General features: G+C 41.4%; 1 protein-coding gene and 1 long non-coding RNA gene across 2 annotated transcripts; one reads left to right on the top strand and one right to left on the bottom strand.

Annotated features, from left to right (window-relative positions):
- Window positions 1-585: 585 nt before the first annotated feature.
- On the bottom strand, window positions 586-10098 carry LOC131591205 (AFG3-like protein 2). Its single transcript, XM_058861683.1, has 8 exons — window positions 9795-10098; window positions 9115-9252; window positions 7172-7325; window positions 6464-6571; window positions 6188-6313; window positions 4325-4440; window positions 3141-3341; window positions 586-1505 (listed from the first exon to the last, which is right to left on the bottom strand). Exons 1-8 carry the CDS (start codon window positions 9966-9968, stop codon window positions 1308-1310), a joined length of 1215 nt encoding a protein of 404 aa, XP_058717666.1. The 5' UTR covers window positions 9969-10098; the 3' UTR covers window positions 586-1307.
- Window positions 10099-11867: 1769 nt separating this feature from the next.
- On the top strand, window positions 11868-13081 carry LOC131591209 (uncharacterized). Its single transcript, XR_009280294.1, has 3 exons — window positions 11868-11899; window positions 12437-12523; window positions 12856-13081. It is a non-coding gene; the product is annotated as an uncharacterized LOC131591209 (long non-coding RNA).
- Window positions 13082-18780: the final 5699 nt, after the last annotated feature.

The following is an 18780-nucleotide window of genomic DNA, read 5'->3' as shown; positions in this document are numbered from 1 at the left end:
TAAATAATGTAACTCAAATACCTTTAAGAACCACGGGTCTAAACATTCAGATTAACTTTTCCCTTTTTGTCATCCTATTGGTTTTCCAGTATGTTGCAATATACAGATGGAATCAGTCACTAGTTATCCTTTTAACCTGCCCTCTGACTCATCACCCGTAAAGGATTTTTGGTCCAGCAGAGAAGATTGGTTCATTTTCCTTCCCCCCCATAACCACCACTCCACCCTCCAAACCAAGCTTCCCTTTTCTCTGTTGGGATGAGGAGACAGGCCATTAATTTTTGAACAGCTGAATTCTCCAACTAATGAATCCTTAGCATGTAGCAAACAACGAGAAGCAGATTACTAAGACAACTGTATTCAACTAAGCAGGGGAAAAGCCCCATAGCTTTAGGTTAAGCAAATGAGTAAGAAACTCTGACAAATCTGATTTATCACCTTTGGTTCTGGTTGCTGCTTTTTGTATTTGTGAGCACAACCCTGTTACCCTATTTTAACAGACAGTTTTGTATTGTTCTGAATTCCATACCCAGAAACCAGCAATTAAAAAAAAAAAAAAAAAGAAAATTTCAGGCAAGCTTTGTTCAGAAAAGTACTGTTTTTATTGACTCAAACTGCATTTACACGACACATTCATATGTTCAATATTTTACAGAACTCTGTAAAAAACTGACTGGTAGAACTGCAAGAGCCAGACAGTTTCAGACTTAATTTAAGACACTGAACCATGAGTATATTTTAAGATATTTAAGCAAGTGTCCAGTTTCACTGTCAACTTACATGGCAGTTCTCTGTAGACAAACTCTAAAATGAAAATGAGGTGAAGGGGAAAGGGCCAGATGAAAGAGTTGATCGTTTTGCAAAGCTAGTACTTTGTACAACCAGACTTTCACATTTGACAATGCATTTTGTATGATTCTTCTTCTTTTTGGAAACAGGTCACATACAGGCATAGTTTAGATAAATAATCGAAAAACCCTTTGATTTTTGTAAGCTTACAGACATTTGGAAAAAAGGAAAATGTGGCAGCGGCCTCAGGGAGACAAAGAGTTAACATTGTTCCACCCCAAACCCCTTGTGAAGGGCGGCCCAGGAGTTCTGATTGGGTTTGAGTCCCTGGGGGGTTCTCCCTTGGTGTGTTTCTAATGGTCCCTGACCCTGAACTCCACCCTCAAAGGTGTAAACCCTCGGTTGGGTCCCTCAAAAACCCCTGCTGTGCCTCTGTTCGGGGCTCTCTGTTCTGGACCTGACTTTGTTCCCATGCTGAATAAATGGTTTCATGAACGGGAGCCCGTCTCGTTGGTGTTTCATGCTGGTCCCTGGAACCCTGCAGCTTCCCTGGACGAAATCCTGAGGTTGCAGACTGCAACAATTAGCGACCGCACTTCTTCGTCTATCAACCTGGCAGTGGCCTCACTGTAAGGTTTCTCTAAGACCATGTCTCCTTGACGAGGGAGATCAAAGGAGATCTGCCCCACTTTTTCATTCATACCAAACTGAACAATCTGAAGAAAGAAAAAAAAAAATCAAATAAACAAAGGAGGAGCAGCGAGATTTTAGGGTATGTTGATGTAAAATATGGCCAACAAAAAGGAAAGGAAGAAATAATTTTGCTGTAATCTAATATTTTCCTGTAACATGAACTCTTCCCTGAAAACTCAAAGTCTACTGAACTTAGCACACGTGTATTGACTTTCACTTCTTCCTTTTTTACTGATTAAAGTGAAGGACACAAATAACACCATTTTAAAGTGGTCACTAATGGTACGCATAGTGCTTTGCTGTTTAAATTTTAAGATACTACACAAAAAACACTTCAGCCTTCCTTAAACAGTAAAACCCTTCCTCCTTTACCAGAAATAGAAGTATTCTGCCAATTCAAAATATTTCTAAAGTTTAATGTATTCTACTCACCCCAAAAGATAAGCTGACTTAAGTACTAAAGTAGAGGGTCTTGAAGTTTTTTTTCTACCAAGTCCAAAAATCATATGCTATTCCTGATCCCAAGACACTCCTCTGCAAATGTGAAAACAATTCTTATCCTGCTGGACTCAGTACTGACTACTGACTTGTCCGGTTGCCAAATGTGGACGTTTTAAGTTGCATTTTGCTCCAGCAGAGGCAGAAGCAAGTTCAAACAGCTATTTATTTATTCACTCCATGCCTACTATCAATTTGATGGTTACTAAAGCAGCACTTCTCAGTCTAGCAAGATCCACAAAGGTATGACAATGAGTGTTCAGAATTCAAAGAGATCTCACGATTAGAACCAAGCATCTTAATCTGTTTTCTTAAGAAAAGTTTGATGCTTTTTTTTTTTTGGTTAAGTCAATAAGTAAATTTATTTTTTAAATTTAAAGCTCAACAAGAGTCACCGAAGATTTCCTAGAATTAACAGAATATTATTACGCATTTACTTCCAGAACTGAGGCAACAAGAAGCATGCCCGAGACCAGGAAGTAGGTGGGGTTTGGGGATAAGTTGCAGGGGAAGGTAAGTGTACTCCAAAATGTCTCTTGCTCCTTGTGAGCACCTTATGAGATGGCACGTTTTGTGCTGATGCAGGAAATATAGTAACACACCCGTATGTAGTCCACAGTCACACTTAGGTGAGTCACTGCATTGATAAGATTTTAAATTACTCATCTACATTAGTTAATATGATACAAACACAAACGGATGCCTTCATTCCCACAGCCTTAACGGACATCAAAGAGTGCTCTCATAAAAGGTTGTCTGGATTTCAAGTGTCAATCCAGATTGAATCTTGACACTGGGCAATTGCAAATGTAGGATGATATGATCAAATCTGAGGACTAAATTCCATTTTAAAATAAGTATAACAATTTCCACATGTAATTGAATCCAACTGGATCAAACCGCAACGTGTATGCCCAGCTGTGGGCAGACGCAGGGCAGTAATCGAAGCCTAATGCACAGAGAGCTGTTGTGAGACTGAAATAAAATATCTGAGTCACCAGCATCTCTAAACTACATCACGATGTTTATTCGTGCAGTGTTATCTGAAACAAGGCTTTTGAGGGACACATCTGATGAAACTGCATGATATCAAAATATTAGTTAGGTCAGAGATATAGAAAAGAGTAAAGTAAACAAAGAAGTGTCGCTGAAGCCCATACCTGAGCATATGCACTCTGAGTAACGTTCTTCAAGTCATCTTGGGCACCAGTTGTAATTCTTCCAAAGAATATTTGTTCAGACACACGTCCTCCCAGAGTCATGCACATTCTGTCCAGTAGCTGCTCTTTGGTATAAAGATACTGTTCTTTGGGCAAATACTGAGCGTAACCCAGTCCTTTACCACGTGGAATAATAGATACCTACAAACAAAATTAACAGTGCTACAACTAAACAGTATTAAAAACCATAAAGAATTCTTCAGGTTGACCTACTTTTTAATACCACAATCTACACCATACTCACCCTTGAGGTTTATTTCCGTTTACAGTTTTGCCCCCATTGTGTTTTATCCTTAAAAGCCCTGGCTAGCTCTAAACTGGGATAACAACTACTAGAATATCGGGAAAAGAAAGGTAAGACCACTGTCATATCTTCTCTAAAAACTGTATGATATTTTAAAAATACCATTTTAATTAAAATCCACAATTCCTTGAATGTGATGTATTGGGCATTATGTACTCTGTAACAGACATAGCATTTTTCCATCTTTAGCATTCTGAACAATTTAAGGAATCTCCACATTCACTAATGACCTTTCTTCCAGCAGTAAACTGTACATTATTTTTAAGCCTGAGATGCGATTAAAAACACAGCTATGTAAAAGTACGAATGTTAAAGCAACTTGGGGAGATTGGGGTGCTTTTTCCACTGTGTTCAACTTGTCACACTGTGAACCGAACAGAAAGCAAACAAACTAAAATGTAGCCTTACATATTCCTGAAGTATACCTGTGTAACCTGGTAAGAGTAACTTAAACCACTGATGAATACCGAAAGCCTCAGAGAAAAAGCAGCCATCAAGGCAGGAAGACTCATGGGAAGAGAAGGTCTCTCACTTTCAAAGGACATTTATACTACAAACAATGTAATAGCTAAGTCAGGAAACAGTAAGAAAGTTACAAGAAATAAACCAAAATATACTCTAAAATTGACACATGCTCCTTTTTAAACTATACTATAGACATTATACATATTTTTATATATATTAGATATATTTATATATATATCTTATATATATATCTATATATCTATATCTATCTATATCTTCTTAACATTAAGGGGAAAAACACCAGAAAGAAAAAGATGTCCATGCTACCGTTACAAATTCAAATTAGCCTTCTTACCTTTAACAGTGGGTCAGCATGTTCCAAAAACCATCCTGCAACTGCATGCCCTGCCTCGTGATATGCTACTGTCTTTTTCTCCTCTGGCTGGAGTACTTGAGTTTTCTTCTCCAAACCTGTGTAAAATAAATTTAATTAGTAGTTTCAGACATCTTTCTCCTCTGAAATCCTTTATCTCATTTGGTAAGATGATGAGAAATACTTCGAGGCCATGCATATGGTCTACTGAAAAAGTTTAAACACCCTCCATAACCTGCAAGTTTTAGAAATTTGCATCTTCTAGGTTTCACTGTAACCTTGCTCATCCTTAGACTTTCTAGTTTCAAAGTTCGTGAGAATATTTCATTGTTTAAATAAAACATTTGCACTTTAAAAATATTTTCTAGACTATTTCAGGCTAGCAGCAGTTAAAAGCATCTCTAAATCCAAACAGTTTTTCATTTTGCCATTTTGAAGAAATTAGAGAAGTGTCCTGATGAAATTTCTCTTTGTACCCCTTCCTCTATTACAGAAATTAGCAACACAGAAAAGATACTTCCTTTCTAAATCTCAGGTGTGTTTAGGAGAGGAAAAAAACCCAAAACCTTGAAGAGCAGGACAAAGATTCAAAAGCATGGCTTCCTACACAAATAAAAAAGGAAGTTGCCTATTACAATTTTTGAGAAACAATTGATGCAATTCACCTACCTCCAATAACTCTTTCATTTGTTTGCTCAAAATGCTTTTGGTTTATAGCATCTGAGAGATGCCTCGCAGCAATGAAAGCAGCTTCATTACAAACATTAGCAATATCAGCACCTAAAAGCAGAGAAGGCAAGAATTACAGATCCTTTTCAACATTTTTCTGAGTTTAGCATAAAGATAACCTTATCTATAACTAGTTTGCTATAAACTCTCACTGAGCTTGAAAATTAAAGGTAATGTGCTCCAAAATAGCTTAATTATTTAAGATATATTTAAATACATGTACTACAGTTATAGGCTTTGGGATTTTTCTTATTATAGGTAGACAGCCACAAAATAAAGTTTATTACCACTGAAGTACTTGTTTGATACATCTCGCCTTCCTTTTCTGTCTTTGACAGATTATACTTAAACTAGTATATATTTAGCTGCACACATTTCCTACATGTGAATTCTGTATAGCTCAAATAGCTTTAAAAGGTAACATTTCACGTTACTGATTTCGAGTCATCCATGTTTTGTTAAAACTATTTGCAGTAGTGCTATTGAGATAACTTAGTTTAAACATCATCACTGTAGCTGCCAGAAACATTGACAGTCAAATCTCAGAATACCAGTTCTAGATAGACAAAAAAACAGTGAAGAATTCACAAGCGTTGAATTAGGAATAGATGTGAGAATTCTCACCACTGGCTTATAATCAAATTAATTTAAAATCTGTATCGACCGGTAGTTGAATTCTGCACTGGTTTTTGGTTTTGACATCCAGAAACAAATTCCCCTACAGAATATGTACACAAACTCCACAAAACCCAGGTCTTCTCCAAAAATGTTCAAGAATGCAACAAACAAAGGAAAGCACAAACAAAGGAAGAACACACACACACACACACACACACACGAGTGATAACAATCAAAACCCTTTTAATTGCTTGTACTGAAGACAGAAGAAATTCCCTTTTCATGTCACCCTGACTGAAGCAGACAAAACTTGAAACCCTCAGAAATCTCCTACTTGTTCAAACAGGCATAGAGAATTTCAGGCTGTGCCAGTAAATACAATTAAATCAAATGCCATCCAGAAGATCAGGTGCAAGAAAACCAGAATTAGTAGGGAAATCAAATATCTACAGCTTAAATAGTAAATGGTTAATAACAGTGGTATTAGGAGTCACTTACCAGAAAACCCAGGTGTTAGCGATGCAAGCTTTCTTGCTAGGTTATCTTTATTTAAGACAGTGTCTAATTTCAGAGGTCTAAGGTGAACTTTGAAAATGGATGCTCTTCCTTTTACATCTGGGGGTCCTTTAAAACAGAAGACACATGGTTTTAGTTTTCTCACACATGTATATTCAAATTGAGTGTGAGCAAGGAAGCCACACGTATAAATAGTTGCAGGGACTTTCAGCAGCGTTCTACAAACACAGAATGATTCAGGCACCAGATAAAACTTACCAATGTAAATCTGCCTGTCAAAGCGTCCTGGTCTCATCAGAGCAGGGTCTAAAATATCTGGCCTGTTAGTACCTGCCAAAATGACTACATTTGTGGTTGTATTAAATCCTGTTAAAGAAGAATGATAAAGAGAAAATCTATGTAAATATAGTTTTCCGTGGAAAAAAAACCACCAAAAAACAGAAATAAAAAGACTGTCCACTTTACAGGATCATGTAAGAACTGACAGTTTAAACAAACGATCTTAAAACTGAAAATATTTCTATTTATTGCTGCATTGTCCAGCTTTTCACAACAAGTAGGAAAATGGCCTTGGGCTCTGCTTTGTGAAGTACTTTATCAAATCCTGCTTTATCTTCAAAATACAAGAACAGATTAACTGCTCAGAAAATTGCAGAACCAGCATGGCTACCTGTATTTTTTTACAGAGAGACAGGTCTCATTGTGAAGAATTTTTCTGCCTATTCAACTATGACAAAGAGTTAGGAGATACAGAATAAGGGTTCTTTTCCTCTGAATGAATGAATTTTAGTAAAATATCAGGCTGCAGCAAAGTGAGTCACCATGCTTTATTTTAGGAAACAAGGAAATGGAGACAATTTGAATTTAAGCTAAAATCCAAATCTTGGTTAGCAGGTCTGCACAAGCATATTAGTTCTTTCCAACATCCTTGTTATTGTAACATAATATTAGACATTAAATACTCACCATCCATTTCTACTAAGAGCTGATTGAGTGTGTTCTCTTGCTCACTTTGTCCTCCAAAGTTGCCCCTTCCTCTCTTCCTCCCTACTGCATCTATTTCATCAATGAAGAGAATCCACGGGGCATTTTTACGAGCCAGAGCAAAGAAGTCTCTAACCTTAACAAAAGAAAAGACAACGTATCAGACTCGTTTGTTACTCTTTTGAGTTGGGGGGGTGGAGAGGGAGGAAGAAGAGGCACATCAGAAACAGTATCACTATAACTGGGTATGGCTCTGAAAAAGCATTCCAAAGCATTCAGGCAGCCCTCAAGGCAATGATAAGTTACTCAACTCCCCTCCAAATATTCATTTGGAAGTTAAATTAACTTCAAGAAGTCTGGAAAAAACATGCAGGACATGAGTAGATAGACGAAATTTTTTTTAGACTTTCATATTTTAAGCAAGATACTAACTATTACAGTAGTTGCAGCACAATCTGACTTGAATTTTAGATGCAACATTGCAATGTTGCTCTGCTTCCAAGCATATCAGAAGGACCTCATTAAAACCAGTTCAGTGAGTTAACATATCTACATCTGAGGAATTGAACTGGAGCAAACAGGAAATGAAAAATTAATGGAAGAATTTCGACCTGAGTGAGAATTAGATGCAGCTCAGAGCTTTACTATTCTATACATTACTGATGTAATTACAGAAGGCTTCTCTGATGACAAAAATTGTACAGCAGACATGAATAGATGCAAATTTTGGACAGTAGGCTGCACTCCAGAAAGTCACACAGATTTTTTGAAAAAAGTACAATGAAAGAACAAGATAAACAAGTGTCAGATGCTTAAAGTGAACTGTCTTGTCACTGGAATAAGCAGAAACCCAGAATCATACAACTATTTTTACTGTATATACATTATGGAAACTAAAAGTTTCCATATGCATATACACTAAAAAATCACCAAGGAAACCAAGGCTGTGTAAGCAGTTTTGTTCTAGCACATTCCTATTTACAAATGATAAATTTAGCATCACTAACAACTGCCTTATTTAATAAATTAACAGGAACTGAAAGTAAAATACTCTTTCATGTTGTTTTCTATAGGCATCAGAGATTATCAACTGTGTTGAAACCTTGATTCCCAGCCAAAGTTGTGTCGACAGATTTCACTGGATAGTAAAAGCACTTTCATTGTCCAGTACAGAAAAGTTAAGTCACTTTGCTTTGGGGCATTTCAGGTACCTATTGACAACAGAAGTCTGAGTATCACTATTATTTTAGGATACCTAATATTTTCCCAAATTTTAATTACCATAACAATTAATTACCATCAGTAACTTGTTTATACCACTTCACATGTTTTTAATAAGATTTCTTGATACAGTTAAGGCAGAAAAGCACCAAAAAAAAAAAAAATTAGACATGTGTCTGGTTATTTAAGACACCTGATCTCCAGAAATAAGTCATTTGAGTAATATTTCAGTCAGAAGCTTATCTGTGTGTTCTAGAGAACTCTTTACAGCTAAGAGTTTAAAACTACAAAGAGAAGAAAGTTCTTCAAAGAAACAGGATTTAGAGAAGGAGGAGGCATTCCCATAGCAGTAGTCAAATGAGCTACAGATTTTTGATCCAGCTAGTAAATTTACTTCAGATCAGAGCTTAAACAGTGCTGTTCTGTGTTCTCAAGCACCTGAAAAGAGGCACATCCTTAATGGCCTGAAAGCAGATAGTGAACTGCCTTTTATTGCTTTTATTATTAGTATATATTATATATAGTTATTTTTATTATTAAGATACACTGATGATTTTTGCGTTTAGATGTGCATCTGGCATCACTTGTGAGAAATCTGCACAGAAGAAAGAACTTCAGCTGTCATCAAACTGTTTGTCTCCCAAACCTGACAATGTCCTTTCAACAGCCAATAAGGAAAGAAAAGAGCAAGGCCAAACACTTACTCGTGCTGGACCCACACCAACAAACATCTCTAAGAGCTCTGAGCCATTGACGGTGATAAACGGCACATTGGCTTCTCCAGCTGTAGCTTTAGCCAAAAGCGTTTTCCCAGTACCTGGAGGACCTGTCAGAATTGCCCCCTGCAAGAGAAACAGGTGTATTTTCCTCATGAAGAAAACATAATATTAAACCTATTAAGTAATGTTATGATATTGAGTCTGCTGTTTTTTCTTTCACCACAGTCAGAATCATGCAAGGAAATAACTGAGGATCAATCCCTCCTTTAAATGAGCAAAAAGGAAAATCAAAATAGATACAATACTACCATGCTGTCCTAGAGTTACAGGAAGGAATAGTATTTTCTTTGACTAACATACTAAACAAGAAAGATATGTCATTAGTGGACTCCCCTGCCAGCACAGCCGAAAGGCAATTCTGTAATAACTATTAGCAAGATTGATGCTGTATGTGTATCATTTCTGGTCCATGTGCACAGATAACCTATTCCACAAGGCAAGTCTTCTGGCACCACAATTACAATGCTGCCACTTAATGCTTACTTATTTTTTTTCTGATTGGAGGAAGAGAGAAGCTGGAAATCATTGCATATGTAAACAACCTAGCACAGTTTAGAATACTGAGGACTATTAAAAGAATGAAGTCTAAGTCATCATTCCCTTACCTTTGGAATTTTTGCTCCCAGATCCTCATATTGTTTGGGATTTTTCAGGAAGTTAACAAACTCCATTATCTCTAATTTGGCCTCCTCACAGCCGGCTACATCTTTGAATTTAACATCTATTTCATCCTTAAGGACTTTGGCTGTAGTTTCACCCACACTGAAAAGTCCACCCATTCCACGCCCTGCCCGACCCAAGCCTGCAGGACCTCTTCTTAATGTGTACAGCAATGACCCAATAATCAGAATTGTTGGCAGCAAACTGAGGAGAAATGATCTATGGAGAAAAACAAATAAAAAAAAGAGAAACATATCACAAAAATGCATTACTGCAAATAACACATATAAGATATTGGTTCCATCATCAGCTAATTCAGGACTAATACTCTGTAATTTGTTATGTTTGTATTTCTGCAGGTTGTTCACACTGAGAAACCATCAAAATAAATTCAATAACAAATTGTTATTCTGATACTTGCTTGTTTTTAAATCAAGCAACATTGTTGAGTTTTACAGAGGAAAAATTGCATTACCTAATAAACACAAGTAGCTTGTTTTTTCCAAAGTATCTATGTTATGTAAATGCTTGTATTCTCAAAGTAAATTGTATTACATAGCATATAGACAGTGTATCCTACTACTTCAAGCAGAAATTTCTCTCCAACATATACGCTCTTCTTCCCTTAGGTCTTTCAGCTTCTTACATTTTTTTTCTTCTTTCAATGTTTCCATTGACATTTTCAAGGCTACAGACTTACAGGGGAGAGGGGGTGGTTTCTTGCAGTGGGGTCTTTTGTTTCTGTTTTGTGGGGTTTTTTTTAAATTTATTATTCATTGTCCATTGTCCTCCAGCTTTCTAGCTTTCTGGTTTGGTTTTTTTTTGGCTCTGTAAAAGCCAAAAACCCTAACACAGTCCTCTTTATCATAATATCTGAGCACTGTACAGATTTTCCTGTGAAAAGGAACGGCGTCAACAAACAACTCATATGACATTCTATCCACACTCGGCAAAAACAAAAATGCAGAAAAGAAGCACAATCATAATTGATCACAGGATTTCCAAGCTTTACAGATAACCCACACTCCCGGGATAAAGAGGAAAAGAAGGATTTTTCCCTCTGCTGTAGTATTCAGCAGATTCTGTTCCAACAGAACAGCAGTGCTTTGATTATATATAGCTGCTGCTCTCTCCTGTTTACTGTGGCATTCCTGGGGAAGAGCAATATACATAAATATCTATATGAGGAACAGACACTGAGAAGGAAAGGACCAGAGCCGTGGTCCAAAAGAGGGTTCGGGAAGTAAAGGTCTGCACAAGGCTGAAGAAGGCATAGGAACTGACCCACTTTGCCCAGTCTGTTGTGAGAAGCCTCAGGCTGACATGCAGTCTTTTTGCACAAGTGCTGCATTGCTCTGACCATCACTTTTCCCCAGGTTTGTTTTAACAAAGGCTCAACAGGTTTATTTACGGATCATCCTTAAGAGCATGCTCCATTATAAAGAAACAGAGAAATGAGGGCAGCAGTATGTAGAACAGGGAAATAAAAACCTCTGTCTGAAGCTGCACAATTGCCCAGAGTTAAGGCCACCATTTTTCCTGTTGCCACCAAGACCAACCCGTGGCAGCAGCTTGGTAAAACACTGCAGAAAAACCAAGACATTCCCCTCCATTGCCCCAAATCAAAACAAATACCCCCAAGTACCAAGAATGTAAACACAAGAGAGCTAGTCAATGAGCCATTTTTGTTAGTCATAGGAGCTACCACACCCAAAGTTCAAATTCCTGATGATACAAGACCTATTTAGACATCAGCAGGAGTAATTTTTAAACTGTTCACTTAGAACCAAAAAGAAACAAGATTACATTTGTATTCTAAGCCATTTGGAAAAATACATCAGAGAAGCACATTTATTGTCTTCTAAATAAGGTCAATAAAATTCAACTACATAAGGCTAACACAAAGAACACAAACTTACTATCAGAGCCATTATTCCCTAATTGGAAGCAACAATGCTGTAAATCTAACATCAGTACTATTTTTCTTAACAACTAAGAGCACGATGCATCTTCCAGTTTCGTCCTCACCCTGCCCCTCGGCAGGGGAGAGGTAATTGCTCAGGCAGGGCTGGAGGCGTGCACAGGCACCTCTTGGTGCCTCACCAGCTTCAGTTCATCCACTCTTGTCTCTTTAGCTGTGCCACTGCGGTTTATCAGGGGGTTGATTGACCTTAAAATGAACCTTAAGAGACTCTTAGCCAGAAGTGAGACCTGCTCAAGCTGGTTGAAACAGAACAGGAGGATGTTTCACTATGTATTCACTTTAAAACACTTAAAGCAGCAGGAGTGCTAGTGTAGTGGGTTTGATGCTGGCCAAACACCAGTGCACCCACAAAAAAAAGTCATTCACTCACTGGATTTTCCCCCCTCACCAAAAATCAAGCTATTTAAAACCACCACAGCCAGTAATGCATTAATGCACTGTAGAAAATGTGGGAGATGAGCTTCTGTTCCAGCTGAATGTAGTTCTCTGCCTGTCTATACTTAGATCTTAATCTCTTTTATTTTTCAATTTAACTTTTTTTACTGCCTTCAGCTGCTGCAGCTGACCAGACAGAAAACCTGAGATTTGAGTTTGTTTCCACAGAGCATACGTTTGACAGCAAAGGATTTGACCAAGAAGAATTTTCTTCAGCTGAACCCCAAGGCCCGAGGGCTCACGAAGAAGCTGTCAGTAAGTCTGGGTGTTTTTCTCAGCCATGACCTGAAGCTGTAAGGTAGTGCTGTCCCTCTGGCATCAGTCAGGGGACTATTGAGCTGCAATAGAAACTCCTTATTTCCCCCTGGCTCCTTGTCTTGAATTTTGGCTGATGTCAGAGGTAAAAAAGCAGCACAAAGCAGGGAAGGAGAAGCAGGAGCTTTACATCACATCTGGCTGAATACACAGTGGGGAGAAGAGCTATTGTCACTGCTCTGAAAAACGAAGTTGTCCTTTAGGCTGGAGCTGCAGGTGGATTGGGCTGCACCAGTGTCTCTGAGTACTGATTAATTTCTCTTTCCTTTCAGGTTTGTCTCGCACAAGCTTGCAACTAGGCAAAAATACCTCCAGATGGAAGTCAGTGAGCAATGACATCCCTCTACAAATACATTTTACATTTAGGACTGCTACCTTCATTTAGTTCTTGCTCTAATTTGTATCTTCCTTTCATTGATCTACAGAATGGATGCTAAGAAGTAGTTATTCTACCTATAATATGTAATGGGATCAAAATAAATGGAACTTTTTTTTTAATTCAGGGAGAAAAAACATTCCTTATTTTTTATTTCCTTTAAGGTTTAAACCATGAAACTGTTCTCTTGGGCTTGCAGATTAACAAGTGGGCAGGAAGCCTGATGACTGGCATGTTAAGAGTTATGTTCAGAGTAAAGAACTCTCCTTCTCTAACTTGGTTTAGAATTTTCTTTTCCTAGAAATAAGCCTGTTTCTTTGTTAGCTGGTACACTGTAGTTTCCAAAAATACCTCTTTGTCCTTGGTTTAAGCCTCTTTATGAGGCTATAAACAAGGATGTTGAGACTTTGAAACCTTTTCTATATTTGAAAAGTTCTACTTTGGGCAAAACCAGGCCTGCAGCATGGTTAAAAGGGAGACAAACTGCAATCAGAGCTCTTTGGTGCAGGGTGTGGCATGGGAGGAAGTTTGTAGAACAGCATTCATATATGAATTTCCTTTGGAGAGCAAACATTTTACTATATGGAGACCTCATGTATACACCATGGATCTGGAAAGCTCTTTGAGAGGTTTTGGTAGGTTCTAAGTCCTAACTGCAGGTGGCAATAACATATCCCATTCAGCTACACATACACCTGCCTTGCTATTCTGTGCACATGAGTTAAAAGCATCAATTAGTTGAGCTGTAAATTAAAAAATGTATATGTTTATGGATATGTAAGTTGAGATTCTGCTTTAAATACATCTTCACCAGGAAAACTAAATTAACTAGAATTTTTAGCCTAGAGAATTCTTTTAAATCAACGCTGATTTCAAAGCTCTAGTTACAATCTTTAACATCAGAGCTCCTGCCCTGAACCAAAGCTCTTCCAAAAGAAGTTTCCCTTAGGAGAGAGGAGGCTGCAGAGGAAGAGCTGCCAGCAACACAGGGAAGAAGCATGTGGCTGTTTCACCAGGGTAACTGCAAGCCTGGCAGGGGAAAAGCATTCCTGCTTCCCCTGGCTGGTTTGCACTTTAGCCAGGGCTTCCTGTGGGAAGCTGAGCTGTGGTGTGAGAACTCAAAACTTCTGCCCAGATTCATCATGGAAATGTGAAACTATTGATCTGGGGAAATAATGAGCCAAGCAGGGAGCCAGGGCTGGGTTCTGAGCTCCTGACCAGCAGCTCTCAGCAGCCTGGCAGAGATGCGCTGCCAAGTTTGTCATCCTCAGCATCTTCCAGGTGCCCATTGATTCAATGGCAGTGTAAGACATAAATAAATAACAATTCCCTGCTTGCTGATGGAAGGGATGATGGGTTGAAACAAATTAGAGCTGTCTCCAGGCAATTTTTTTTCATGCAGCAGTTCTTGATTTGAAGGTGCAGGACTGCACATGCAGCTCTCCCCCTGACCTGTACAATTCCACCAAAAATACGTACTTCCTCAGTCAGCTTGAAAGCATAAGGAGGGACAATATTCCCTAGCATCACTGAATTCATGAGACTTCTCCCTTGTCTAAATCGGTGTTGGGGGAGCTGTACCTCCAAAGGTGAAACAAAATGCATCTCTGGAAGGTGCATCCACACTTCCCAGTGTCCGTCAAGGATTTCCTTGTGTCCAGGTGCTAGGCTGGGTCTTGGCTTTCACAGCCTTACAACTGAGAGTCTGAGCCTCTCAGGAGACCAAAATCACTGTATTCAATTTATTGATAGATGGGGAGCTTGCTAAAGGCAGGTTTTCTCTCTCAGCTGGGCTGCACCTCCAATCCATGTTGGCTGTGAACGTCATTTGCAGTGAGATAATACGGATACTGTTGTGGCTGGGCCTGGCTGTGGAACTGAGGGGGGAGGGGGCACTGCTTGGCTGTCACCAGAGCTGGAGAAAGCAGAAATGTCCTTTTAAAATCCAGCAGGAGAAAGCAGAGCCTACAGGGTGTAGCTTCAGAGCAATTTCAGCCTTGTGTCTGATGAGAATAGGAAATAAATTGTTCATCTCAGGAAATTACTGCCCACAAGCCACCGAGCTTTACACTCACCGAGAAGTGTTATTACACTGAAGAGCAGGATTAGACAGAATTGCTAATTTTCACATTGCACACAGACACCAAAATCCCAGGCATCCTTCCCTTTTCCAGGGGAAATTCTGCAGCTGTCAGGGCTCCTGTGCTCTGCTGTGGCTGCTCCGTCAGGGTCACACAGCCACCAGTCCAGAGCAGCTTTCCAGGGAAAGGTCAATAGTTATGGCTCAATAAATAAAGTACAAACCCTGCTGATGGTGCAGAGCTCAGGGCTGTGCTGAGCAGGGCAGCCAATGGGCTTCATACACAATTTGAATTGAATTCCTTTGCTGTGGGGAAAGTAACTGGAAATGTCAATAAGGTCTCAGTTTGCTGCTGCTGAGTCCTGAGCAGGACTGGGACCTGATTACAGCCCCAAACTGAACAGTGCCCTGGGGAAAAGCTCTGCATCTGATGCTGTCAGATGTTCCTGTGTATTTCGCTCTTTCCCGAAATACAAAATTTGTGAATTTTCTTCCCACTTGTCCCTGAAATAGTCTGAGAGCCCTGAGGCGGGAGGGAGAGGTCAGTGACCAATGGCAGCTTGCAGATGCAGGTTTCTCCCTGTGCACCCTGCAGCAGGACTGGGGCTGTGGTGAGAGCAGGGGTAGGAGCAGGGCTCTGCTTCAGCTGCAAAGCTGATTTCCCACAGAGGGTGACCTTGTGGCCTGTGAGCCCAGGAAGCTGGATCCTGATGGCACTTGATTGATGGGATCTGAGGAGCTGTTCTGTCTCAATGTCAGTCAGCCTCCTCTGCTGACTGCAAATGAAGGCACAAGAACCCGGGCAGTAATCAATGCCAAATGGAAGGTGCAGCTGGAAATACCTCTGTCTGGAGCGTGGGCAGAGGGGCACAGCTCAGGCCCACTCAGACACTCCTGCTTTGTCTTTCTGTTCCTTCATTAGTGCTCTGAAAGGTGACAGGACGCAGCTGGACAAAGAAACCCTGCCAAGAGCTGCCAGCACTGAGTTCTGTCTGGCCAAGCAGCTCCTGCAGATCAAAATGTGCCAGAGCAGGACAGAGATCCAGAGCACGGTGGCTTCAGAGTAACAGCCCAGGGTACAGAGACAAGAGCATGTGGAAGCACAGTGAGGAGCAGAGCACAGCTGCCAGGTCTCAGGGAATCCTGACCAGGACCTTCTGTGCCTTTCTGTGCCTTGTTTTGTCTTGGCACAATGGGAACCTCCAGGCTGGTTCCCCAGGCCAGCACATTCAGCCCTTGGCAGCATGAGGGGAGGTTGGGAGAGCGGAGCATTGATCAGGGGCTGCAGCTCAGCCCTGAGCACTGGATTAATTTGTGCATGAGTGCCCAATTCCCTTGTACCTGAATCCCCAGGCTGGGTGTGAGCACCCAAACAGGGTCCAGGGGAGGGCCTGATAGCAGTGTCTAGCAAAATGGGAATTTGCTGGAGATGTTTTTCTAAAGGAGCTGCTGTCCTGGGGACCCTGACTGAGCTGGGGGCCCAGAGAGGCATCATTGGTCCTGTCCCCATCCCCTCTGGTCTCACCAGGGCTCAGGGTTGGGAGGATGTGCCAGCACAGTGCCAGCACATTGCCTCAGCCTTGCTGTGTCCAGCGAGCAAAGAGATCCTGGACACAGAAGGGGTTTTTGCTTCTACTCTTCCACCTGCCGCCTTCTGGAGGTTCCCAGGGTGGAGGAGAGTGAAGCATCCTTTACACCTGCCGTGCTTGAGCAGGACTATTCCATCCTGTCCCATGGCTCAAGGGGCAACAGTGGCTCTGCAAGGTGGGACCAGAGCTGCCTGCAGGGACCCAAGTGACAAATCACCAGAGACATTGTTGAGGGGAGCAGGCACACACAGTGATGGGGTTGTAGTGAATTAAGTGGTGTTCAAATTGCTGCAGGACTGCTGTAAAGAATGTGCGTGTGTTGTGAGGAGTAGGACACAGGTGTGATGAATATTGTCCATCAGCTGTGATAAAAAGCCTATCATCCCAATACATATTTTCAAAAGCTAATTTAAGGCTGAAAGAGATTATTAAAAATGAGGAGAGGAAATTGTCTGGGATATATTTAGAGTCCCTTGCTAGGTAAAATGAATTCCAGAAGTCAAAATACTGCCTGTGGGGTGACAGGGATCGATGCCGATATTGTGGTGGCTCATGATAAGAAGACAAGGCTGAGGAATTCTCCTGCCAGGGGAAGGAGAGCCCTTGCCTGAGACTGGTGTGCTGGGCTCCAGGAGGGACACAGTGCAGGGACTGTCCTGGAGCTGCCAGCCCTCCCCCAGAGGGAGCAACAGGACTCTGTCCCCAGCCTGGGGTCTGGCTGGTCCCTTCCCACTGGGTTTCCTTCCTGAGCCTGTGGCCACTTTGCAGCTGGGTGATAGGCCTGTTCTACTTAGCCTTCAGAGACAAAGGGTAAGAGGCAGGGGATGCTGCTCCAGAGCCTGGCACAGCCCCAGAGACAGGGGGTGCTGCTCTAGAGCCTGCCCCTGCCCCACAGCCCACCTCAGAAATGAACCACCCAGAGTGGGTGGAGGTTCTGGTGAAGGAGATGCGTGAGATGCTAAAGGAGTGCATTTCCTCAGCTGCTGAGAAACCCTCCCCCTGCCCCAAAGAGGGAGAGTGTGATGATGCAGCAGTGGAACCCACAGACGTTACAACCGTCCAGGTTCCAGCTGAACCACAAGGGCAGTCACAGCCAGCAGCTGTTGCCCCTGTGGAAAGGAGGAAGTCTAAGATGAAATCACAGCACCCTGCTGATAAGGATAAGAAAGGAGGGCCCTCACAACCCACAGGGGAGCCAGAAGTTGAAATCATCACTGAGTCTCTGACATATGACAGTCTCCGTAACTTGCAAAAAGAAATTGTGAGGCGGGGGCTTGAGCCTTATACAACCTGGTTACTTTGGGTCTGGGACCTTATGGGTACAGGCGTGCAGCTGGATGGTGGTGAGGCAAGGAATGTGGGACCCTTGACCCAGGACTCAGGTGTGAATCAGGTATTCGTCAGGGAGCCAGGGCCCCTTTCCCTCTGGGAGCGGCTTTTGATGAGTGTAAGAGAGAGGTTTGTCCACAGAGAGAGAATGGAAGAGCACTATCGTAGAAGGGACTGGAAAACCATTGAGGAAGGGATCCAACAGCTGAGAGAAGTGGCGATATTAGAGGTCCTTTTTGGAAGGGGTGGACAGCATGATAATGACCCCGACAAAGTCAGGTGCACTGGGCAGATGTTGTGGAGTCTGGCAAATCGAGGGCCACGTGAATACACCACCTTCATTGCGATGATTAATGCTGACAACAGTGGAGAGACGGTGGGTTCTGTCGCCACCAGGCTTAGAAATTACGACAGTATGGTCCATGGCCCACAGCAGGCTAAGATTTCCGCTGTGATTAAGGAACTCAAAGAGGAGATGAGGGAAATGAGGGAAGAGATGAGGAAGAGCAGTTCCCATATGGCACCAGTGCGGGTCACAAGCCCAAAACTCCAAGCCCAGCGTCCCCCAGCTAGAGAGAGAGAGGGTACACCTCACGAACTGAGCTGTAGTTCTTTCTGCGTGACCATGGGGAAGACATGGGAAAGTGGGATGAGAAAACCACTTCTGCCCTGGCAGCACGAGTGCGTCAACTCAGGGAGGGAACCAGTAACCAGAAAGGTTCCACTAAAGTGAAGGTAGCCTCAACCTCCCGTGACCAAACTGCCAGACATTACAGAAAAGAGAATGATCCCCTTGAAGGAACCTCTAGCACCTATGCCCAGG

The sequence above is a fragment of the Poecile atricapillus genome, chromosome 38 (assembly GCF_030490865.1).
Source record: "Poecile atricapillus isolate bPoeAtr1 chromosome 38, bPoeAtr1.hap1, whole genome shotgun sequence".
NCBI classification, from domain to species: domain Eukaryota; kingdom Metazoa; phylum Chordata; class Aves; order Passeriformes; family Paridae; genus Poecile; species Poecile atricapillus.
This window is presented reverse-complemented; position numbering and strand designations above follow the sequence as displayed.

Bases quoted from the DNA above. Each gene is read 5' to 3' on its own strand.
- LOC131591205 (XM_058861683.1), bottom strand. From the start codon at position 9,968: ATGGGTGGACTTTTCAGTGTGGGTGAAACTACAGCCAAAGTCCTTAAG. The intron at 6,314-6,463 runs GTAAGTTTTATC...TCTGTTTTAAAG, and splicing joins TGACAGGCAGATTTACATTG to GACCCCCAGATGTAAAAGGA. The intron at 4,441-6,187 runs GTAAGTGACTCC...TATTTTACACAG, and splicing joins GCTAACACCTGGGTTTTCTG to GTTTGGAGAAGAAAACTCAA.